A 27,021-nucleotide genomic window follows, 5' to 3' on the forward strand; every position below is an offset into this window, starting at 1 on the left:
ACTTATGATTTTTATCTCAATTAAACAATATGCCTTACAATCTGACAAATTTCAATACTTATTACTTTTAAAATGTACTGTAAGTAAGTTTGCCTTTCCCCTCCATTTTACCCCATTTTCTAGTTGGGTACATGTATATTAATGTAATATATTTCCCTTCTTATATTTACAAGTACATGTAAGTTGCATGCTATATCTTTTTTATGGAAAAATAAATGTGATACGTTTCTATGTAGCAAAAATAAAAATTTAAAATTCAAGTACCATGCCAGGTTTGTTAATTTATGATACTTTCATTTGAAGTTGTGTTGCCGGCTCAAATCCCTATCATTGCAAGAATTCAATACATAAACGGCTAACGTTATTTACATATGTTACATAAGACATGCATACATGTTTCCAAAGGAACACTTGCAATATATGTCATTTAAAAACATAACATTAACCTTTATAAAAAGTAGTAATTGTATACAGTACGATGTAATGTGTCAAAGTACTCTTACTTCGCTAAAGGTCATTTTAAAAAAAACGTACTTTCTATGGGGTACGGGAGATTACTCTAAAATTGTCTTGAAGCACGAATACATAAACTGCTAATCCAATTATTCAGGACTTTTATGAAATAGACAAAGCTAATGATAAAAAAACATAGTAATAGTCAACAATATACATGTTTCTTCTTCGGGTAATTAATTTCATGGAATTAATTACTTGTCAAACCATTCTGTGTTTACATATAAAGATACAAAATAAAACAAAAAAACATTTCCCAAGTATTATAATGGTCCTATTAGTTAAAATATCAAATAAAAAAAAATTAAGCCACTTTTTCAAAAAATAATAAACGCCCCTCATGATGTGCCATTACAATACTATGGGATCGGTATGCTACATAAAACACAGGTTAAAGTAAAGGGAACTTTAAACTGTGATATAAATACAACTACATGTATATGCAAAGACCAAATCACACAAGTTACTTTTTTATTGCATATGTTACATCACTCTCGCAATTTAAATAAACCAAAAAGGGTCATATTTGAAAAAAAGGCTTCTTTAAACACCCTCCCCCCAAAAATATTTTAATGAAGCATTTCACCTTATATATTAAGTGTTTGCGAATAAATTCAGTGGAAATAAAAAAATGGATAGGAAAAGAATCTACAGAAATATATATATATATATATATATATATATATATATATATATATATATATATATATATATATATATATGTTGTTGTTTTATTACAAATATGTATGGTGCACTAATAATACAGTTTTGCCTGCAATACAGCGCGTTTGCAAACATCTTGAAGATAAATATAAAGAAAAAAATATAAACCAAAAGAAAAAAATAAAACAATACAAATCACACGGATACTTGTTTAAGGAGTCCAAATTATCTTTAACAACATCAATCATGACTTAATCTAAATTCCATATGCATGGGTCTGAACATCGCTCCCACTGGATATGGGAAGCTACTGATATTCGAAATTCTTCCCTTTGTAGACTTTTCATTTTACGATCGACATTGATATCACCATTGAATGTCATCATAGAGCAAGGAATTGCAAAAAATTGGCGCCAATTTGATTAGAGCATCAGAACTCGCTGTTAAGGATGAGAGTAAAGACTTGAGTTCAATATTGTACATTGTTGGTCACCCAGAAGACATTACACAACCATGATGGCATCTATCTTAAAATAAGTTTCTCAATTAACAGACGAAGACGAGGCTTACTTGGTGCCTCTGTTGGGTAATTCAGACCCATGTTTAAAAACATTTGCAATTTGAAGTTTATAATATTAAAACACATCTTACATCTATCTTAGCTCTTACTGCTTCTGTCAATGTTGATAAAAGCTATAGCTTCACATCTCGCTATAAAGAAGCCCGTGTTTCTGTGATCATTACCTGTTCTTAACAGAAACCATAAGATAATTTACAAAAAAGTCTTCCTTCAATTGGTGGTCGAGTACATTTTTGAACCTGTAATTATTAATCTTATGAATATGAATTCTTTCCCATTAAAACCTTAAATAGTGTTCTAATGGGTATGCTCTAACAAAATGCGTACAAAGAGGAGATGTATTTTAGTGCTCCTTGTCCCGAAAACAAGCATGTCGTACAGTATCACTTAACACAACCTGATCGTAAGCTTTTAAGCATACTTTTCCTCTTTTTGACCATGCGCTCCATATGCAGATCTGCAGGGTTGTTTGCGTCTTTAGTCTCTCTCCTCCTGTGTATTCACAAACAGACAGTGATGCACTTGTATGAAGTCTGCAGGCTAAATGATGCAGGCTATATGATGCCAACGTAAGCGTATACGTGCCACATATGCACTTCACATTTTTTTATTTTCCACAATTTAATCTGCAAATTTTACACTTATTAACACTTTAATCTGTGAATTTTATACTTTAAAGTGTAAAATTTACACTCAAATACAGTGTAAAATTCACACTTTATTATGTAAAATGCACACTTAAACCTTTAAGATTTAGACTTTAATCTGTGAATTATTAGAGTTTAATCTTATAAATTTACACATTAACCTGTAAAATTCACACTTTAAAGTGTATAATTCACACCTTTTTTGTAAATTTTACACTTTAATCTGTGAAATTCCCACTTTTATCTGTACTGTGTAAACACCGCATGGTTGTTTTAAGGACGTTTGATCCTGCGATCAAAAGTCTTAAAGTTTTTTTCTAAAGTATTTTTAACAAGGGCACAGCTAAGCGGCACATCCCCTCACGAAATGAGTTATTGTGTGTAGAGATGTATTATTTAGGAATATATAGTTATGTTAATGATAAGACCACATTCTACTATCCGTACATTACTTGGGCACGGTAAACGATTATTTTAAAATAAAAAAAATCAGATTTTTTGTTACAAATAGTGTTAATATCATCTTTCTCAAACTATATGTAACTTATTTGAGCTTCATATCTCGTTCAGTAAAAAAGTTACAGCGTATGGTAAAACCAACCCCTGCCAATTGACACTGTTGGATAAGTAGAAAAATGTCCATGGGGTATTGGATTATAAAAACCTCAGACTTGAGAAATATGCATTAAATATCATGTGCCCTTAATTAAATGTAGATGTTCAGTGTTCATCTGATAAATCTGAGCTATAATTAAAATGGTAATACAACTTACTTAACTTGTTATTACCAAGTCAACTGAAAAATGGGAAACTTCAAGACAATTAATACAATTTTTAATTAAGGAATGTTATATAATACATTTTTTGGTACACGTATTTTCAACTTCATGTCTTCTGCGTCTGATCCAATTCTGCTGAAATCTGAAATGAAAAAAAGTTTAATAATATTACCAAGTGCATATCATTTTATCAAAATGCTAGAATTAATAAGCTAAATATGAACTGTTGAGAATCTAAAGATATTTTTCTATAAAATTCATAAGAAGTGAACATATAAATTCAAAAGCATGTAATATTGTGCATATACAATATAAATTTCAGCAATATAAAATTAAACAAGAATAGAATTCTTGATAAAGATAAAAGATTTTGTTTAAAGAGCCTAAATTATGTGTTATTCAAAATGGTATTTTTTCTGATTTTTTTCATATGGGACGAGGTTGTAGACAAGGGGACCCAATTTCTCCATACTTGTTCTTACTTTGCGCAGAAATAATGGGTATAATGATTAGAAATAATAATTTAATTAAGGGAATTGTTATTGAAGATAAGGAATACAAATTATTACAATATGCTGATGATAAAGTCTTATTCATGGATGGGTCAGAGGACTCCATCAGGTCAACTTTATCTTTAGTCAACCAGTATTCCAAATTTACTGGATTGAAACCAAACTATGATAAAACACAATGTATAAAGATTGGATCTACTGCTTATACTGGCAATAATTATTATGAAAAATACAAAAACCTAATGTGGTCACAGGAACCATTTACAGTCTTAGGTGTTACATATTGCATAGACTTAGATACAAATACTATGTTTGATTTAAATTTTTTGCCAAAAATTGAATCAGTTAAGAAATTAATATCTTCATGATCAAAAAGGATTTTATCTACTGCAGACAGCATAACAGTAGTAAAGACTTTGCTTATACCCAAATTCAGTCATTTATTGATGACGCTACCAAGCCCATCTAGAAAAAAACTCAAAAAAATTGAGAACTTATTGTTAAATTATATATGGAATAACAAAACAGCAAGGGTAGCTAAAAACATTATATGCCAAAGTTATGAATACAGCGGCATGAGAATGACACGTCTTGACTCGTTTTGTAAAAGTTTAAAAATCACATGGATTCGCAGATATTTTGATAATTCCTGTAGTTCAGCATGGAAGCATTTAATAAAGGATTTAATTCCAAATATAAGTTATCTAGCTATATATGGTGTAGATTTTTATAGAAATATTAAGAAAGATGTCAAGAATGCTTTTTGGATCGATGTTTTTTCAGCTTTATCAGACTTGAGGCTATACATTGATAATCTGACATCTGTTTTGAGTCCAGTATGGTATAATCAAGATATATGTATAAACAATAAAAGTGTTTGTTATAGATCATGGTTAAAAAAGGGTATTCAGTTTGTTTTTGATTTTTACAATACGGACGGAACCTTGCTAGGATATTATGAATTTTGTACAAAATTTGATTTAAAAACACCATTTACAGTATTTTTTTGAGTAATTGAATGTATTAGAAAATGACATTTGAATTACATGTATGACTATGATAATATTCAAAGAAGTCAACTTTTTTTCCGAAAATTCTTACAATTGATTACAAAAAGCAAACAAGGTGGTAGAGATTTCTATGATGTTTTTATTAATCAGAAGTACAGAAAGCCAAAAAGTGAAATCAAATGGGAAAATATTTTAAACTTAAATGTTGACAACTCTTGGTGGAAAAAACAAAATATTTTGTTTTTTAAAATAACCAATGATATACAATTAAGGTGGTTCAATTATAGAATTATACATAGAATCTTAGCACGAATACATTCTTATGTAAAATTGGCATTACCAATACAAATTTATGTATTTTTTGTAAGATTTATCCAGAAACACTGTGTCATCTTTTCTGGGAATGTGAATTTGTTGAAAATATTTGGGAAAATGCATTGATTTGGTTCAAAGAACAGTTTTGAATAGATATATCTCTAAACAAAGTTGATGTTTAGTTTGGAAAATACTACAAGTATTACAATATATTTAATTTAATAATATGCATAATTAAAAAACATATTTATAGGAGTAGGAGCAAGAATTGTAAACCCTCATTTGAAAGGGTCAAAGAGGAAATTGTTTATTACTTTCACTGTGAGAAACATATTTATAAAAAAAAATGGTGACATGGAAAGTTTTAAAAAGCGATGGAACCTGATAATGTTTTAAGAAAAAAGGATAATTATTTTTTATGCAGTTACAGATGATGTAATACAATTATCTATTACAAAAGCAAGATTAACGTAAAATTATAGTTGTCTACATATTTTCATATGCATGTGTTTGGATGAATGACGTATAAATGTTAAAGAGAAAAACCTCTCACGAAAGTGCACAAGTTTATATATTTATATATAACTGTATGTAACTTAGTACTTGGTGATCCCAGGGCCCCAACCCTGGCACCAAATATATTGCTTTATATTAAGTGATGGGACAATAAAAAGTTTAAAAAAGAAAAGAAAAGAAAAGAAAAAATAGAATTCCTGGGTCCCCCGCCGGTCAAGCAGTATATAAGTATCGACCAAGGCTGATTTAGGAACTTGACCAAGGTATTAGTGGTATAAACATTTGGTATAAATTTAATGAAAATCCGTCAAAATTTTTAGGCATGAGAGCGCTTACAAGGTCAATTTTTGGATAAAACGGAGTCATTATTGTGGTCAAAGTCCCATAACTCCAACAAAAAGTATCGAGCAAAGCTGATTTTCGAACCTAACCAAATTATTAGTGGTATAAACATTTGGTATAAATTTAATGAAAATCCGTCAAAATTTGTAGGCATGAGAGCGCTTACAAGGTCAATTTTGGATAAAACGGAGTCATTATTGTGGTCAAAGTCCCATAACTCCAACAAAAAGTATCGACCAATGCTGATTTTCAAACTTGACCAAGGTAATAGTAGTATAAACATTTGGTAAAACTTTAATGAAAATCCGTCAAAATTTGTAGGCATGAGAGCGCTTACAAAAAAGTGTGACGGACGGAAACACGGACCAACGGCGTTGCGGCGGGGGACAATTATGATTAATCTTAAATTGATGTAGACCAATCAATCTGAGGGCAAGCAGTCAATGTTACCGGTAAAAATGGATACAAAATTGACAGTTTTACTCCAATTATATCTTTTTCAGGGCATTAGAATGTTAAATATGATAATCTAATAAAAACTAGGCATAAGTGTTAAAATAAATGCAAAATTAGAGTAATTGTGAAGTTAATATTTTGGTGCGATGTTCAAGACAAATTCAATCTGTGTACGTGTAATTGGTGCACCTCTGAAACAAATTGTCTGTGCTTAAATTGTGCATTTCCCAGAGTGTTTCAACTTGTGTATTAGCTCCAGCAATTAAATTTTTTTCTTCCTCACCTCCGGAACAATTCTCAAATTCCCTTCTTTATAATCATCTTTTAACTTGTATGTGTAAATAGCACTGGGTTAGACTGATCATTTAAGTCACAATCATATACATTATAAAAGTTAGGAAAACCTTTTACAACACTAATAACCCTTCCAGGCCATTCTCCTTCATTGAACTTCTGAATTATTTTTTTTCCAACAAATTGAGGATTCTTATGATCTGTCCTTTCCTCCAATGGTCCTTCTGCAGCATCCTGAATAAACTTTTTTAGGCTTCTGTAAGTTTTCCCAATGAATAGGCTTTATTTTTTTCACTCATTTGAAATACTTTTTGTCATAGACACTTTGTTTCAAAACTTTTTTCTGAACCTTAATTGTGCTAATATTGCTTTCTTTTTTTCAGTCAGATCTTTTAAATCATCCAAGATTTTGTCAACATCTTCTGTATTTTGCCATAAGCCATAGTAAAGGACATCATTGGTGTACTTTGACTTTTTTTTCAATAAATTCCTCTGTTTATTCTCCAGTGCTACTTGTTTTTCTCTCAACTTAACTTTTCTGTTGTTCTCTATTTCTCGCAGTCTTTCAATGTACTTTTCCCTTATTTTTCTACCATCCTTTATACTATCCTTTATTACTGATTCTCTTTCATTATCTAGAAGGGACTCTAACCACTGCAACGTCTTATTGAATACAAACATAAGGAAAACCTCATTTGTTATTGTGGTCGATAGTGTAGAAAGAGATCAAGAATACCAAAAACTCTCCCTGGAATTTTATTGTGGGGGATGACCGACTGAGTTTGTTGCTGAAGGTTTGCAGATGCATCATAGAATCTACCACCAGGAAGTTGTTCTTTCATGGCCTTTTGCAGCAATTTGTGCAGTCCTTGAAATATTAATTGAGCACATGCACAGGCTATGCCATCAATGTTTTCATCTGGTTGAATGAGCATATTATAAACCTTATCTCTTTCCAAAACTTCAGCACAAAATGGATGGTTTTCCCCAGAAATGAAAGCTGTTGCATCTTTGCTCATTTTGTCAAAATACAATAATAAAGTATGGTAACCATGATTTAAATCTAGGACATGCTTGTTACTCTGTATGAGTCCCCACAATGGAACTGTAACAATTTTTGCCAAAATACTAAGAACTTTGCAACAGGCAATCACATACGGCTTTTTAACAAGGGACAAAGTTAAATTTTATAGCCTATTGGATGCTTCATGAACTTTTTCGAAAAAAAATGCCTGATATTTTTGCGATGAAAAAATGCAATTTGACTCATGAGGAATATTATATTAAACCTATTCCCTCTAAAATCAACAAAGTGTAAACTCTCATCTTTAGATTTGCCTAATTTTTACCTGAGAGTTTTCTTATGTTGATCCGGCCATATTAAAAAAGCATGTGGTGGAATTCGAAAGCGAGGCTTTGTGGGCTCCGTTTGAAATCAAGGACAGGCAATCCATTCTATTCCGATATAGAGGTGGTCTATAAATGATTATTTTTCTGTGCACGAAGGTAAATCGGTATTTACTTTTTAAAAAGGGCACTATTTATATTTTATTCAAAAGATAGTGTCTGCTTGAATAGCGTATACAGAATAAACAAGTTTCTGACACAAATTGTTGCTTTTGGTTACACGACAATCTTAAGTTACAAAGTTTAAAAATGTTTTAATTAAAAATACGCAAGCTGTAATGCTTTTTCTTAATTTACCGCTTTATTAAAAAGCAGTCCGTCCAGTATTGGCTGCGAAATTCGCCGTTGTACATGACCTTCTTTCACTTTGTCCGCCATAGAAAAATACGAAAATATTGAGACACTTTCATCATAACAAAACAAAGTTATTCGCCCTTTGCTTTACCGTGCCTACATTACTGCAAAAACTATATACCTGTAAACGATCAAATCCAAAAAATATCAAGTTGTTGAATTGAACTGCTTTCACTTTTGTTTCAAAGAAGTGAAGCGGAAGATTGATAACTCCTATTCAGAAAGTTCGATTGATAACTCGTATACAAAGTTGGTTATGACATTGATTTAAATAAAATAATAATTTGTAATAGTATTAATGGTTTTGAAAGGCACATGAATTTTTTATTTGTTATTTTACAGAAGTGTGCAATCTATGAAAAATATTTTTAGTTTTGAACGAATTTTGTCATAATGTATGTAATGTAAACATATTCAAAATATAACTTATATAAGAACTCTATTAAAGTAGTATTGTGTTGTGATTTATTGAGAATTGAACACAATGATACTGGGAGAGGTGTTAGTTCTTCTGATGAAGGTTTTTTTTCTTTCCCAAAATCGAATATTTTTTAAAATAACATACGAAATGAAATCCTATTATTTTACATTCTACAAATAAAATGGCACATATTCTGATCTGCGTTTCAAACATTTTGATTTCTACCAGTGAAACAAGTTTGTTCATTATAAATAAAGATACCTATAAATACAAATATAAATATGTGTCCTCGTAGATGCAAAGCTGCAATATTTACAACATCATCAAAAGATAACACACTCACTGTATCTGTTTACAATATTTTAAATGTTCTATGCATAGTTCATTTAACTATGTCTCATATTACAGTTTATGTTTATATGTTGGCAGATTGTATACATCCAAGAGGGCTACTTCGTTGTTGTTGATACACTTAAAGCTTTTGGGAAGGAGGTAGCCACAATCGTTAGGTAAAAGTATCCCTACTCTATTACATAGGATGAAAAGATACATATAATACCTGTGTGTGTTTGGATAAAACGGCAAATCTGTGGCACAATGAGATTTGCATACAGACGATGACGACTGTAGTATTAGAAAGCTCAAATACGATTAAATACATGGTATTCACTTTAAAATTGATCAGAACATTACAGTTTCCTTTCTTTCATCATTTTTCATGTTGAAAATTCTTAGGTACACTTATTTTTAAATGTTTTTTATCAAAACTTTCAGACGCTTCCTGCTTCGACATAAAATTGTGGTATCGAGGAACAAAGCATTAGAGCAGGTTTGAGTCTGTCATGTTACTTTTTTCTGTTGTAAATTGTTTCCTTTGAAAGTTTGTCATAAGAATTTGAAATAAATCTAATTTGCTTAAAATTTTCTTGAAGAAATTCAAACCTCCAGTTGGTCACATGGACCATTGTGGCCCGTATATTCTCCAAGTTGCGAAGAATGAAGCTTTACAACTCCCGCAGATAAAGAAATGGGTATGTCACACGCCACACACACACAAACACACATATATATGAATTTTCATTAACTTATTTTATCCTTTTCAATAATTCATACAGAAATGTTACTGTCATTGCACGTATCAAAATCAACATGAAAATAAATTATAGATATTATTAATTGATTCATGATTATTAATTGATTCATGTCCCGTATTTTTTACAGAAGGAAATGAGTCGCCAGGAGATAAAAGGAGAGATATTCCGCGGAAACATCTGTGTGAAATAAACATGGAGCACTTTTCCTGCTTTTGATTTCTTTGTTTTTTTTCTTCATTAAAAAATACTAATCTTCCATCTACATGTATTCTATACATCTTCAAACACCACTTTCGGGGAAAATGCATTACATTTGCATGGGAGCCCAAACCTCAAAAAGTAGTGAAGACCACCTCACCAAATTTTCACAGTGGTAGTGAAATACCACTAGTACATTGTAGATGCCCCTGAAAATTTCGGGCCCCAAATATGAATTCTAAATTTTGAATTGCGTTCTAGATAGAACGCAGTTCACTATTCAATTGCATATAAGCCCGATTCTTAAAAACGAGAGATAGCTGCATCACCATATGTTCACAGTGGTAGTGAAATACCACTAGTAGATGCCCCTGAAAATTTCGGGCCCCAAATATGAATTCTAAATTTTGAATTTCGAACTGCGTTCTAGATAGAACGTAATTCACTATTCAATTGCAAATAAGCCCGATTCTTAATTTGAATTGCGAACTGCGTTCTAGATAGAACGCAGTTCACTATTCGATTGCATAAAAGGCAATCGGGCCCGAAATATGAATTCTAAATTTTGAATTGCGAACTGCGTTAACTATGCAATTGCATATAAGGCAATCGAGGCCCAAATATGAATTCTAAATTTTGAATTGCGAACTGCGTTCTAGAAAGATCGCAGTTCGCAATTCAAAATTTAAGAATCGGGCTTATATGCAATTGAAAAGTGAATTGCGTTCTATCTAGAACGCAGTTCCATTGCGAACTGCGTTCTAAAAACCGATTGCCGCAGTAATTGCCCTAATTTAAAAAAAGGGAATTAATGAGTTTAAGCAACCCATTATTATGTACAACTAGTTTTACTGTTTGATGGACTTCTGTTAAGTTTTTCTGTAAGATAGTCACCAGGATATACCAGTTTATATAGAAAATACAGATATCCGAAGAAGCTTGTTTGTATTGTATCTCACTACAATAGGTGATATATTTTACTTTTTAAATACATATTATTTAAGTTAAATTATATGTTGTAATTGAAATTTGTTGTTTTTGCTTATCATTGCTTCTGACAGTTCAAACAAATGTTGTAAGGTTTCATGAAATCATATTTTATTTGGATTAGTTATGTTCAGGTGCATGGACCTCTTGCTCAACAGCTTTCAGATGGGGTACAATATGCTTTCCGTACAATTCTTGTAGTTTTAAAAGCATCTTTGAAACAAAGTCTGGGTCAAACTCAATTCTTTGAAAGTAAATATTGCTCTCTGCAGCTGCAGTCCAGATGACAAAGTCGCACCATGTAAGCCCTAAAATTGCCATCTCTCCTTAGACCTGGGCGTAGTACTTATGCTTGGGATTTAAGGTAGCTCCTCTCTGGTGCATTCCCATGAAATCAAGGTTGATCTCGTGCACTTCCTTAGAAGTGATGACTTCACCGTTGATTGAACAGGGGCATTTAATTTCAAGAAGACCTTCCTGGCAGCCTTCTGGCATATTTTTGTCATGGATTTTCCCCATCTCCAGAGGCTCTAATGTATGGACATGATGGGAGTACAGTCAAGCCAAGAGGTTGAAAAGAGACATCATTGACTTTTCTCATTAGTTTTATGTAGTCCTGCCTTGCCCTCTCCACATTGTCTATCCCCCACTGGACGCAGGAGGCATTGTTGATTACCTGTATGTAACATACATATTTTGTTACATTATGGAGATGGATGCTACCCTAATTGACTGACAAATTTTACAAGTACTGGTATTATGTAAAACGTAATCAAAAATTTTGTATGCAGAAATCTGCTTCCTGTTGAAAATATTAGTTAAGTTATTGGCTAATTTTTGTTTTGTGTTAAGTTTACATGAAAGGCTACACAATGTGCCTGTAAATGATAATCAAGAAAATTAAGAAGGCACTTATGATAGCTTCGTCAACGACAATTACTCTCAGTTTTCTGGCGAATGAAGGATGGCGAATCGTCTCTCTCTTGTGTCAACAAGAATTTAAGGACTTCAATACATAAACTTGTATTTCCCATCAATAATATCGTTTACATGCATTTGGATACTTTTAATGTATATAGCTGAGATATTAAGCTTGTTCAGTCTCTCAACTTGTTCCTTCATTATGCTTTGGAGTGGTGCTAATACTACTGTCGCACTTTCGTTAACACGCTTATGCATTTATATAGAACTGTTTTGCCACTTCCAGTTTTAGTCCCCACAAACACACCACGCATCTATGGCTTGTTGTTGGAAATCGATTAATTTTTCGATTCCAAGTTTGGTCCGAATAATCTCGGCGGAGGTGCCCATTGTTTATTATTTGCTACCGAAACGGATATCTCTGCGAACAGAATTATCGTTCTTTTCAAGCAAAGCCCAGACGGCGCCACCTGTGACCGGCAATTTACAATGCATATCGGCCAAGGGTTTATGGAAAGCGTAGTTTATCGGAAATATTATATGCATTAACACTATACATTCATTTTTGCCCCGCCCTAGAGTCAAAACCTATGATCTAGGTGACATACAATTTACAATTTCAATAGAGGACTTCCTGGTTAACATAATTAAGAGGTCTATCTTTCTTACAGATGTGTGAGAATAGAGAAGATTTTTTAACATTATATGCATTAACACTATAAAACCATATTGCCTACCCTCTCTACAGTCTAAACCCCTGACCCAGGGGCCATGATTTTACCAATATAGGTAGAGGAGTATGTGGACATCATAACCATGCAATTAGGTCTTTTTTCCGACATGTGTGGGAATGAAGAAGAAGATAGTCTAAGATTAAATACATTTTTCTTCTTTGGTTACATTGACCCTGCCTTAGGGCCTAAACCCCTGTCCCAGTAATAATGACTTTCACAATTTAGGTAGAAGACGTCATTGACATCATAAACATGTATTTAGATTTAAAAACAAATATATAAGGGAATAACACTAAATATATATGTGAATAGAGAAGATTTTCTAAGATCTAATACAATTTTACTATACGGTCATATTGGCCCCACCCTAGATCCTGAACCCCTGAATTTGACAATGTTGGTAGAGGACTTCATGGACATCATAACTATGCATTCAGTTTTTACCTCACATGTGTTAGAGTCAAGAAAGTTTTAAAAATTTGGCTTTTTGCATATTTCGCCCCACCCGTGGCTCCCTGGGGGTGGTAGAGCCATGAATTTCACAATTTAGATTTTACATAGAGATGCTTCACACCACAATCTAATTAAAATTAGATGTTTGATCCGCTCGCTTACTCGCTACACAAACATCTAACAACATCCCATAGAGGGTCACGTCAGTGTGACCTTTTAGCTAACCAATGAAATAACTTGTTCCGATTCGTTGGGTGAGACTTCGAACTTCTCGGCTTTATCATCAGCGTACGTAGATACCCGAGGTGTTCTAAACGAAAGAAAACAAATATGGCGGAGTCTATGACACCTAGGAAAACGTGTGTTTTGGGAGATTCGTGCATTGTTTGCGGGTTTTCTTTCGTACAGCATGAAAGGACTGCAGACGGTAAAGACATAATTCATAAATTCTATCAGTCAAAGCTTAAATTGAACTCGGAAAGGATCGAATACATTAAGAATGTGAGTGAAAGATCCGACATCCAAGAATGTGACGGGGGTATATGCAGAAAATGCTTCAGATCAGTTGAGTCTGTCATTAAAACAGATGAAAAAAACCAAGCTGCAAAACAAAAGATCAGGGAAAGCATAGATTTTGTATATAGAACACAAATTATATCCCTCCCCTCTCCCAGACGGACGTCTGTTACTAAGAGAATGTTACGTCCTGATCCGAACCCCCCTGACACGAGTGGTACTTGCAGTGGACCGGCAAACCCCCTCGCCAAAGTTTCGTTTGTTTCACCTGTGAAACTGTCCCCATTCCGTGAATTAACGAAGTACAGAAAAATTGCACCACAAACTGAGGTAAAAAAAAATCTTCATTCAATGTCTCTCTTGAAAGATTTATAGTTTTAAACTAAGGAATTGAAGTTTTATTATTTGTATTTTTATGTTTACAGATCCTGAGCAAAGTCAGTGAAAAAGAACAAGACTTTGGTAAGTTAAGGAGTACATATAGATTTTATAAGATGTTTAAAAACTGTCTTTGTTGTGTGTGTGTTGCTTAAAATAGATTTTATAAGAATTGAGACATAGATTTTAATATTTCGGATTAAAGTATCTGTCACAGCAGGGATGTATATTAGTATATATGTCCCTGGTCACAGTGATTGAATTTTAAAATGTATTTTTCAAATCAAATATGTATTGCACAACTGTTGTTATAGGAGCAATCAAAATAAAATTATGTTAGATGTGCTTGCTCACTCAGTACTCAAACACAAAATTGTCAGGTAAGTTTATGGTAACATAATTGACAAATCATTGATTTACCGTCATATGTCTTTACGGCTTAAAATCGAAAAAGGTATTGTTAGGTTAGGGTTATTCTACTGATTCCTACTTTAACACATGTAATAATGTATAATGAATGTAATTGTGACAGAACCTGTTCCAAAAACAAAGAGAGCCCTTTTCTCTGTCAAAGAGAACAAATCTGACCAATGTTCCCTTGATGGGAGAGTAGAGGTGCAATGTTAAAATTTTCAAAATAATTGTTATTTTTCATGTTATCTGTTTGGCTTATTTTAAGATTACATTTGTTCTTGTTTTATTTATTTTGAGTTATTGTAGAAAAGCAGAATACTACATGTAGTTGTAATGAATATTTTTGTTGACTTTTAGATTTAACTTTGTTACCTTTGTTTTAGTGTGCTTTGGGTATACATAATTATGTAATTAAAAAGAAAACAAATCTGCAAAGGTTACTATATCTGACAAAAGAACCCACCCAGAAGTAGAATCCTGCTTTTTTGATTTTTGAGACATCATTATTTTAGGTTGTTCCACTATAGTTGACTGTTTTAATTCTGAATTCTGAAGATTCTTCAAACCCTAAAGAATTAGCCTTTTTATTCCAAACTATTGGTCTCTCAATGCATGATTAGTGCATGTGATGAATTAGAATTTAGTTAGTAATTTGTTGAGTTTCTGTTTTATGTTCATTCTAACATTATGTTACAAAAGAATTTTTGAAAAAACTTGTACACTAACCAAAGAAAGGAAGAGAGAGAAAGAATGAGAGATAAAGTTTCCAATATTCCACTAATTAGCTTATACAATGACTTTAAATCAGTATGAGAAATATTTTAAAAAACGTACATGTATATATGTAATTGAAAATTATTAAATAATTAGTCATAAAGATCATATTGTTTGAAAAGGTGTATATTTATGTCTAATTTGATAAAAAGCATTTAAATGTATTTCATCATATTTGCATGATTTGATTTTAATTTTGATAGCTTTTTAAACTACCAGGTTGTGGTGCACTATCCAAGTGGGAGAAAATCTGCGACTATCAAAGAGGATGCCCACCAACAGATCTGCAAAGCTATAGCAAGAGGTGGAAATGCAGACAGTACCATAGTTGACATTTTGCGTAAACACAACCCAATGGTATTAGTGCAAGGCTCCCAGAAGATTGTGCAAGAAGAATGTAAAGCAGTTTCAAAAAGAGGTTCAGGAACACTACTCCAACAGAAAACCCATGCAGATTTTTTCAACTTCCGATGGGAGAATATCTACCAACAACTGCAGATGATGTGTCCAGCACTTTTATCTATAATAACAGCTACTGTGTCTGACATTCCACCTGTTGTTGGAAGCAAACCATTTCTTCATGCTTTGCAAACTGTAGGCATAGCACTTCATGGAAGAAGTCAGGAGATGGCTGTTATGCAGTACATAAATGGTTTTCTTTTATATCATGGTGGATGCACACAGCGGGTATACATGTACTTTGTGTAAAATATTTCCTTAAAAAAGAGAATTTTTTTTACATTTTTAAAATCTTTGATGCCTCTTGTTTAGTTAACCTGTACCGTTATTATTAAAATGGAAGTAAATTTATAGTTTCATGGTACAATTAACCCTAAAGTATAAAGGCATTCTTATATGATATGTTATGTTTATTTTAGGACATAGAAAGACTATCTCATGTTGGGTTAACAGTACATCCACTCACTATAAAGAGAAAGCTACTTGACTGGCAGGATGTGTTGGACAAAGAAATTTTAAAGATTCGGGATTCTTGGGCTGAAGGAGGAAGTGTCAAATATCAAATAATTGGAGACAATTGGGACAAGAACATACTTCCATCATATAGAACATCGGATCGGAAAACTATTTCTCTTCATCTGTTTCATGTGTACGCCATCGTGGATAGAGTTATCCCAACTGAACGTGGCTGTCATGCTTCCGCACCACATGACATTGAAGTTGGAACCTTCATTCCATCCATAGACGACCAAAAGAACTTGATGAAAGAGCTAACATTTATTTTCTCTACATCAGTCATCGAAAATCATCCTGAATTGCAGAAAATATATGGAAAGATCTACCCAAAGCATTTGGAACATAAATATTCTCACTGTGTTGGAAATAAAACAAAACAAGTAATTTTGTTATATATGTAATTATAATTTTTCCTTACATTGAAAATCAGAAGAATTCAGTGTATTAATTGTTGTTTAAATGTAAATTGATATTATTAAAGAAACAGATTCAGTATTGAAATATATACTTTATGAAACATTTTAATTTTATCAGTAAATAAAATAAACCCATTTAGCTTTTAATGGAAGATATACAATGTTACATTTTTTCTCTCTATTTTTTAAAGTACCCACTTGGACTTTTTGATTGCAACGAGAATAAAACACCTGATTTGATTCGGCTTTTGAAAACGTTATCTGTTTATGTCCCATGCAAGGATGGAGAAGTAGTGGAATCTGTCTTTTTTGGAGGTTTGTTTTATATAATAATGAGACTTGCAGTTATTTTTTTAGTTCATCTAAGATAACAATATTATAGTACATGTATACTACAGAAAGATCCTTACGTGATTTTTCTTGTAATGGTTGTGTTAAATATTAAGCAAAAAATGCAATAATTCATGTTGCTTTGTGTTTCTAAAATAAAGGTTTAAATGATAGACTAATATACATATATAATCAAATTAATGTTTTAATTAGGTGACAGGTTAACAGATGAACGAGTGCAAGCAGCTCAGAAAGCTATGGCTAATGCTGAAACACCGCTGCAAAAATTACAAGGCTTTGTGTCCAAAATTGAGGACTTCCACAGACTCATGAATTTCTTAGAGGTATGTATTTGATACATAATACATGTAGTATGTTTCTTGATTGACAGTAGTGTATAGAAGAATTGTTTGTTTCAAGTAAAATTTAAAGAAGACTAAAATGCTTTGAAATTCATGGTACCATTTCTTTTTAGGCTATACACAAACTGACATATTCAACCAAGAGTGCTGTGGACCAAGGCACAGTATATTACTATCGGTATGATAAAGCAAGTTTATTTGACTCGTATGTCATACGTTTAATGTGTGTATAATAACAGATTTATTGTGAAAATATATGTTACTGGCTTTGAATTATTTTTTATTTAATTGATTGTAGGAACCTCCTGAACATGAGAAATGTGAAAGGGCAAGTGTATAATGCCTACAGAGCATACAAGATGCTGTACTATGTGATCCTGGATGCCATCTGTTTGCTACTTTTCCTGAATTTCTTTGACGTTCCAGACATTGAACATGCAATTGAACTGCCAAGAAACTTTGCAGCTATGTCAGATGAAGAAAAAATAGAGTACATTGACTCTGTTAGTGAAAACCTTCTGAGGAAGTATTTTTTTGACAGTACAGATGACATTTTTCAGAATTTACGTAACATTGTGTGTGACCCACAACACCCAGAAAACTATTGGACATCAACACTAGAGGAAGGAAGATTTAAATGTCATCATTGTGACAAAACATATGCACGTGTTCTCTCTTTACAAACCCATGAAGAGAAGGTTCATGACATTCACATTGCAAAGCCATCAAAAAAACCGAAGAATAAAACTCAAGACCAAATGCACGATTACCTTGTCATGCTGTTTAAGCTTGTTATTTTGCACAAGAATTTAGACACTGCTGTTGATATGGGTGACGGTGAGAGGGCTGTAAAATCAGCAAAATATGAACTTCCTGTCTACCATCTGACAAACAAAGTAAAGTATTCTATTGGCTCGATTCATTTGATATCGTCAACATCTGGCATTCTCCCTGATGACCAAAAGGAACGCCTAGTAGCCAACCGCTTCGTAAATTTACAAGGTGGAAAAAACAACAATGTGTCAACGGACGAATACCTTGAAATGTTAAATAGGGACAGCAAGATTGCTTGCTCTGGCCATAAAACAAAAGAAAGCATCCTTGCCCATTCAAAGGAATATCCCCACTTAATAAATTTAGTTAGTCACTTTGATGTCATTACTGAAATCCATAGCAGAAAGGGCTTCCATCACATCCCTAGTTACAAGGAAGATGTTTTAAAGGTCTTAAAAGATTTACAAAATACTAATATGCTTTCTATTGTTCCAAATCGAAAATTCAAGTCTCAAGATATTTCAGTGGACAAAAACCCATTTGACAATGCATTTGTTGGATTATCTACTATGATACATAGACATAAACCAAGCCAACCTTTTATTCGCCTAAGAGATCCACGGGTATAACTGTGTTATGCTTAAACTTTTCTAGCCATTTCTTCCTTATGACTGCAACTTTTACATATATCAGTACATAATGACTGCTACTAGTTTTTGAAATGGTAGGTACTGTTGTACATGATTTATCATGCATAATGTATTACACACTGTTTCTATGGTGTTTTTTTTTTACTGTTTAACATGTATTGTTACATGTACAACCTAACTTTGGTGCATTATATCAAGTCAATCAGACATACGGGTAGTTATAAATGAGCAACATTGTGATTGTATCACGATATCAAAAATATGCATTGCATCTTTAATAAATATTTTATAGCCACCTTATTTGATGTTTCACTGTAAATGTTATTTCAATTATGATACACTTGGTTTACATTTTCTCTATAATTTTATTTGGTAGCAAATTCTAATTACATTGATTACCTGGTATACAGGCTGTAAATGTTAATTAAGAGACTAGATTGTCCGATCATTTTAAGACTCTTTTTAATCTCCCTCAGAAGAAGAGATCTATGAAAACATTAAAATTTTAAAAAGCCAAAATACCTAGCTTATGTCTAAAATCATCTCTAAAATTTTAAAAACGATGTGAAGAATAATTTTTTACTAACTGATCTGGTATCGACACAATTCTGTCTAAATAATGAAACAGAAACTAATTTTAACTTCAACAAATTTATGCATATATAATCATTGTTGAACATGTTTTGGTATGAAATGAAGTACATGTTTCTCTAGTAACACTCTCTATCAAAAGACTGTAAATCCTTTACAGTGATTTCAAGATAAATTCCAAATTCAGACTTATACACATTGTTTTCAGTAAATAAGACAGCACATAACAATGAATTTCAAATATCAATAAGAAATTAACATTGATGGATAGAGTTATAATGGTTCATATAAGTCTTAATCAGATTCATATTCCTCTGTTTTATCACTGTCACTATCATCACTTTCCTCTGTGTTCGCATTAAAATCATACATTTTTTCAATTGGCAATAATATACATTCTTTACACATACAGTTGAGGGCACAATTATCACAGCATGCATGCTGTCCCACTAAACTTTCTTTTACTTTAATCAGTTCGTGGTCATCCAAAAAATTGTCCAAAAGACAAAGACGTCTACAATCATTCGTAAGAAGTATTTTCTTAATGGCTTGATCAGCCAATCGTTGATGATACGAATTAAACATTACTAAAGCAATAGATGGCATGTTGTCCCTCCCTACTCTTCCAATTTCTTGCACAAAATCTGAGACATTTGACTGTGCACCATATAAAATAACACTGTTAAAACCTTTGGCATCTATACCCATACCTAGTGCACTTGTTGAAACTAGTATACGAAGTTTACTGTCCGACTCTTTTAGTTCATTAATTATGAAATCTTTCTTAATGTCTTCAGTTTCTGAATGATATAAGTCAATATGATGGACACAAGATGGCACCTCTTCAATTAAAAAATTATACACTTTTGACGCATCATTAATTGAAGTACAATAAATTATAACCCTTGGGAAATTTTCACATAAATCTTGGAGAGGGTCGATCAGCCAAAACATGGCAGTTTCTATATTTTTTGACACCTTTTTTACAACTAATTTAATGTTAGGTTTATCAGGTGAAACAATGATTTCTAAGGATTTGTCACTAAGATTGAGGCACTTCTTTACACGTTTGGCTGTTTTCTTCGTGCATGTTGCACTCAGAGCCAACACATTGGCATTTGGAAATAATGATCGTAGCTCTCCAACATGTCCAAACCATTTCCTAAATGCCTCTTTGCCATCCTCACTCTGTCCCCTATAAAACATATTTCATGTTATTGTCTAAAAGTATTTACCGGTATTATATCTCATTAAAATTTGGTGTTATATAGATCTGCTTGCTTTAAACAGCTTTAATATTTATTTCATGATAACTTCATTTATTCAAAATTAACCATGAATTCTATAATCATTCTTCTAAAGAAATTTTAATTGAATCCAACATATAGATTAGAATGTTTCACTATCAGTCATTTGCATGTACACCACAGGCCAACTAACTGGACACTTGCTATATTATGTATCAATATGCAACTTGAAAATATGTGCACTTACCATGTTGCTATTGTATGAAACTCGTCAATAACAATCGTTGAGACTTCAAGACTACTACGCATTGATTCTCTCCATTCTGGGTTGCCAACCAATGCCTCTGGGGAGCCATACACAATATCTACTCTTCCGTCAAGAATATTTCTATCATCCTCATCACTGGACCCTATAAATAAATATTTCAATAGATTCTGAATACCCGGTAAATGTTCATGTTAATTCATTAAAAATATTACGATGTTATAATGGGCATTTCGGTAATTTCGAGGGGCACTTCGGTGTTTTCAACGGACATTTCGGTAAATCACGGGCATTTCGGTTAACTCTATGTGCCGATTTATTTTTCTTTTATAATCTGTCAAAAAGCAAATTGCTTTCAATGTATTTTATTCAAAGCCGATTTAATAAAGCAGAACAAAATATGCAATATAACTTTTCATACACCAACCTTTATATGCTGCAGTCAAGTTGGAAATACTTCGTAAATATGCCACCTGGTCCTGCATAAGAGAAATCAACGGGCAACATACTAAAATTTTGCCAACGTTCATGCCCATCTCTCTCCGGACAGGAATTGCCATCTGGAATGGCAGAGATTTTCCAAATCCTGTAGGAAGGACCGCCAAACAGTCTTCCAAGTTCACTAGACACTGCAATATCTGTCTCTGTTCTCGTTTCAAACTCGGAATATTAAATTTCTTCAACACCTTTTCAATTGCTTCGTTCATTGTCTCTTTCGCCGCCATTTTGCTTGCACAACCGAACATTAGAAGAAAGACGTTTCTCATTGGTTAAGAAGGCATTTCCGTCTCCAAAACGATTGGTCACTATTTTTACGCAAATTTGACCCCTGACGTGACCCTCTATGGGATGTTGTTAGATGTAAGCGAGCGGATCAAACATCTAATTTTAATTAGATTGCTTCACACCATAAATGGTAGCAATTGGCCCTGTAGTTTCCAAGAAGTTAAAAATGTAAAATTGTTAATGCACGACGACGGACCAGTTGCATTAGGTCACCTGAGTGACTCAGGTGACCTAAAAATGGAGACTTTGTCAAATAATTTACCCTTTCAACCACTCAAATGAGCAGTAGAGGTAGTAAAATTTGCTACATTTTGAGAAATGATTAAAACCTGTAATTTCTCTTTTGCAATCGGGTTGTAGAAAATTAAGATTTTCGAACTTCAGTTCGGAAAAGTCCCATTTTTCTGTGAATTTTTTTAATTTTTGTCTTGGCTGGTTTTTTTTTGTGCTCAGATATATCAGCTTTTCGACATTTTCTGACATGGTTTCAAGACATTCGTAATAGTTTGAAATGTGATCACACTGTCTTGATGTTTTTATTATTTTCTTCTAAAACAAAGTTAAGACCCTAGTGAGCATATCTACCACCAGTAGAAAAAAATCGTTTCTGCTAATAGAGTGTAAAATTATTTTGAATATTTTGCCATGTTTATAATATGTTTATTTTGTCTTACACCTCCTCCGAAAATGAAAATAGACTTTAGGCAAGGTAACATAGGATGTATTCGTTTTGGTCGATTGGAGAGCTGCAAGAGTAATCCTAATTTGCTTGTTTGCAGTATGGAGATCTCCGGTAGATGTGCTCTGTCTACTTTCCAAATAGCAGGTAGACAATGGAGATCTGCTTGAGATATTCAGGACCAGTTCTGGGGATAGCAAACGAATACACCCTATAGTGTAACAAAGAAAATGCAGAGTTTCGTCTTCACTTTTTTCTACTCATTGGCAAAATCACACGAAATATTACTAACGTTGATACTTTAAAACACATAAATCAATTCTAACCAAAGACTCTCTAAATTTCATCAAATTGATGGTCCTTTGTTGAGTTATAAGCGAGCTATAGAGTTTGCAGTTCTTTTCTTTTTAAACAAAGCTTTTGTTTACATTCTGAATGTTGAAGTGTAAAATCCAATTTAAGATCTTAAATGAATGTCTTAATCACTGGAAACTTTAATCCTTAAAATGAATTAGAAAATATATTAATCAGATTGAAAAAGATTTTTAACTGGTAAACAGGAGACAAAGAGAAAACCTGCAAGTTTACCAAATGAACAGAAAGTTTTAAAATTCAAAGAATACATTTTCACAGAAATATCTTTTACCTTGCAGAATTATACTGTAAAACCTTCGCTCATTTAAGAAGCCTTGTTGCCCGCCTAACCCTGTTTAATGCTAGAAGAGGAGAGGAAGCATCACGAATGCTATTTTCTGAGTGGGAGTAAGCAGAGAAAGGAACATTTCAGTGAATGATATAACCATATTATCGGGCTCAAAACCAGTTATAGGAATGACCCAGGAATAATTTTGTAGATCACCAAGTATTATTTGCCAAACGAGTGTCATTGAGAAACTTATTGCAAACAACATAAACAAATATGCGTAACCCAGAATTAATCCCAGCATCTGATGCAATTTTATCGAGTACAACTTTTAAGGAGGAATTTGATTCCGGATTAACGAAAACAGGCTCTAAAAAAATTAAGAACAGAATTTTATTTTTGTTAAAAGAAGTCGATTTTTCATTAAAAAGTGGATGCTCAGAAGATGTGGATGATTGAGATCTATCTATGTATTCACAACCTAATTTTTATTCTTTAGAGACAACTTTAAATTTTATTTTTTTTCTCTCTCTATTTGGACGGAGTATTCTTGTGCAGACTGGATCTTTCCCAAACGTGCAAAGTCTTATATTGAGCTTACAGTCATTACATTTTATTTTCATATGGGTATTGAATGACACAGTCAGATTGCTTTTATATAAGAATGATTCAAAGAAATAATGCAATTAAGATTTAATTTAGGCATTCCACCACTGATCTAGTTGAAAAATAAATGTAAAAACATATTTGCGAGTCGATTGTAAAAGTACAATTTTCAGGTACATTGGTACATTAAAGTTTATTTTAGCTTACTTTTAGTGTTGATCTTGTAAGTAAAGTCGTGCATCCAGTACAAAAATGTTCCGCACATCCTAAATTCCATACTCTGATTTTGAAATTTTTAAAGCTGCTGCAGGTATATCTGCAGGTATATGTTGGCGTTCCAGGATAGACGTACGCGAAAAACGTACTCACTGCTTCAAATTCAATAGGACATACCTCTCTTTTGAACGTTGACAATGGGATATTTAAAAAGGTTGATATAAGGCCTCATAAGCAATATTTTTCAAATGTGAGCATAGAAATGAAAGATCAGACAAAGGTTCCATATTGGTTCATAAATTCTGACAAAATTGAAAATAAGTTTTGAAAGTACAATTCAATATGGTATATAATTTCAATACGCTTTGTAGACACTGATACATGTACTAGTAGTAGCCCACAATGCCTCGCAGCTCATTTCACCGGATTGGTCTGCCAATAAAAGTAAACAGATAGCTAATTTAGTATGCAAATATTTGCAGACGTCACAAAATCCAGTGGACTCAATTGTTGAATGGTTGTCGTTTATCGGTGTTAACCGTTTTAACTGCGTTCGAACTTGAAAAGTCGGTCTCATTTGATTGATAAATGGAATTAACACACAAGCATCACACAACATACTATTATATTACTTAATTAAATTTTATTTACAGTGTTTATCAACGTTTTAAAATTTACCGAACATTATGTTCTGTGGAGTTTAATTTTTTATCTGTCAAACATAAAATCTACCGGGGATTGCTACATTTCATTGTTTGAATATTTAAATAGGTATTGATGAGTAAGATTTGTGATTACACGAAATTACATGTAATTCAGATTCCATAAGCTTCCTCACAACCCCCGCTATAAGCTGGCAATCAACCATTACAGCAACACTATCCACCCACTGTTTTCTAAGGCTTGTTAAACAAAACAGACTTGTTGAGGCAGATTCTGAATTGATACCATCTTTAAAGATTTTTTATTCTTCCTTTCGTTTTTGTCACCACTTATGCTGCAACATCGTTGGTATTTGCCATGCATACAAAGAACTGCTCTGTCTTGAAGGTCAATGCTGTGGTTTGATTGTTGTATGGTATATGTTGAATATAGGACTAGGTATTGGGGAGTAATATTGTAATGCGATATTTTGAAATGTATTGCCTTGTACTGCATCATTTTTATAATAAAAAAAATTGAAATTTTAAAAATTTATTTTGACTGTAATTGACTTTCAGACATTAATTTATATACGTAATTAAACTGTAAGTCTAGAAAAAATAAAAGAATAAAACACTTTTGTTGTTAATTTATAAACTTTTTAAATAAATCAAAGTACTGCAGTACTGAAAGCCGGGCTCTTTTGGTGTGTCTTTGTGCATACATGTATTGTGTAGTAAAGACTGAAAAAAATCTCTCTCTCTCTCTCTCTCATGCTTTTAATGTAGGCAAAGCGTCAGAGAGCGACTAAATTTTGTAAGCGGCTATAAACAAAAATATGTCCGTCTAGTAGAAGAAAATTCAACGTTGCTGCCTTGAATTTTGCAACAAGCGTTATATATTCAATCCTCATTTCTTCAAAGCGCAGCAAAGTAATTTATGGAAATTCATGCGCATTGTATGTGTCCAATATGCATAGTCTTGTTTTTAAAACACGTTATTATTAAGAAAACTAAAAAAGATAGACAATTCTCTCGAAATTAAAAAAAGAAACAAAATGCCAACAAGCGTTGGTTTCAAAGGAGCCATTTGTCCATCCCATAAGAGGTTTTTTTTCATGTTCTTTTAGTGATGATTGAAGAGGCAGCATAATATTTTCTCTGATGGATATATCTGCATGGTGACGTTCGCGTACACATATTAGTCATTTCAATGTTTGTGTCCATCAGCAGAGCAATTTCTTTGTAAAATATTATTCCCAAAAGTCTTCTGTAATGAGAAATGCCTTGTACTAGTTTCCATTACGCAGTCAAATACCTTTTACGAAGACTCTTCTAAAACTTCAATTGAATTCAAATTCAACAATTTTGAAGTTATCTATAAAAACTTTAAATGGTAGCCAGCCAAAATGACAGCTAAATTTAATCAGCAACTAAAACTATCGTAAAGTCAAGATACAGTAAATGAAAGGTTCCTACATGTTCAAGAAATTCAGGATATAAATTATATCAATGACGCTTTATAACAATAGCTTTGTTTGATACATTAAGGAAGTGCCGTGGATTAAATATTTGGTAAACACAATGACAAGTTGTTAAAATTTTCATTTTCTTTGAGAAATACATAAGTACCAATATTGGAGTTTATTACATTTAGGATCAACGAAAAATATCTAGAATGATTAGAGTCTTTCCATATAAGGTCAAAGTGTAGCTCCAAAAGACACTCATTTACTAGATATTGGCCTTAAACAATTATTTAAAAATGTAAATATTTTAAACCAATAATTAATAGAATGCAATATAGACTGATTAATAACCACTGGTTCTGCAGTCCCCGTTCTACGACTGTTTTCAGTTCAACATCTAAGATGGACATCTAAGATTTTTCATTGGTATAATTTTTTCTGAAAAAGATTCGGCATTATAGGTTAGTTTTCATAAAATATGTTTTTGGTACCCGAGTAAACTCAGGTGACCTATTGCTATTCGTTTTCGTCCGTCGTCGTGCGTTAACAATTAAACATTTTTAACTTCGTCTTAAAAACTACAAGGCTAATTTTTTCCCATTTTGGGTGTGAGGAACCTCAATAGTAAGAGGAATCTAAATCGTGAAATTCATGGCTCTACCACCCCCAAGGCGCCACATGTGGGGCCAAATATGCCCCAAAAAACCATTTTTAAAATTCTTCTTATCTACTCCCACACATGTGAGGAAAAAAACTGGTTGCATGGTTATAAAGTCCATGAAGCCCTCTACCAAAATTATGAAATTCATGGCCCCTGGGTCAGGGGTTCTGGCTCTAGGGTGGGGTCAATATGGCCATATACTAAAAATGTATTAAATCTTAGAAAATCTTCTTCTCTGCTCTATATTTGTGAAAAACTAAATACCTGGTTATAATGCCCATGGAGCCCTCAACCAAAATTGTGAATTTCATGACCCCTTTGTCAGGGGTTATGGCTCTTGGTTGGGGCAAATATCTCTATACAGTAAAAATGTTTATAATCTTTAAAAATCATTATCTCTACTTCCACACATGTGGACAACAAAAAACTAAA

The 27,021-nt window shown here is 32.7% G+C and overlaps 2 protein-coding genes across 2 annotated transcripts; one reads left to right on the forward strand and one right to left on the reverse strand.

Annotated features, from left to right (window-relative positions):
* Window positions 1-13,709: 13,709 nt before the first annotated feature.
* On the forward strand, window positions 13,710-18,764 carry LOC128176345 (uncharacterized). Its single transcript, XM_052842602.1, has 9 exons — window positions 13,710-14,042; window positions 14,138-14,174; window positions 14,623-14,705; window positions 15,498-15,965; window positions 16,157-16,633; window positions 16,861-16,984; window positions 17,213-17,343; window positions 17,475-17,539; window positions 17,660-18,764. The coding sequence occupies exons 1-9, from the start codon at window positions 13,893-13,895 to the stop codon at window positions 18,762-18,764; spliced, it is 2,640 nt and encodes an 879-aa protein (XP_052698562.1). The 5' UTR covers window positions 13,710-13,892.
* Window positions 18,765-19,394: 630 nt separating this feature from the next.
* LOC128190083 (bifunctional 3'-5' exonuclease/ATP-dependent helicase WRN-like) lies at window positions 19,395-21,693 on the reverse strand. The gene is made up of 3 exons (XM_052861995.1): window positions 21,316-21,693; window positions 20,871-21,033; window positions 19,395-20,571 (listed from the first exon to the last, which is right to left on the reverse strand). The coding sequence occupies exons 1-3, from the start codon at window positions 21,653-21,655 to the stop codon at window positions 19,671-19,673; spliced, it is 1,404 nt and encodes a 467-aa protein (XP_052717955.1). The 5' UTR covers window positions 21,656-21,693; the 3' UTR covers window positions 19,395-19,670.
* Window positions 21,694-27,021: the final 5,328 nt, after the last annotated feature.

The sequence above is a fragment of the Crassostrea angulata genome, chromosome 1, assembly GCF_025612915.1.
Source record: "Crassostrea angulata isolate pt1a10 chromosome 1, ASM2561291v2, whole genome shotgun sequence".
Classification (NCBI taxonomy): domain Eukaryota; kingdom Metazoa; phylum Mollusca; class Bivalvia; order Ostreida; family Ostreidae; genus Magallana; species Magallana angulata.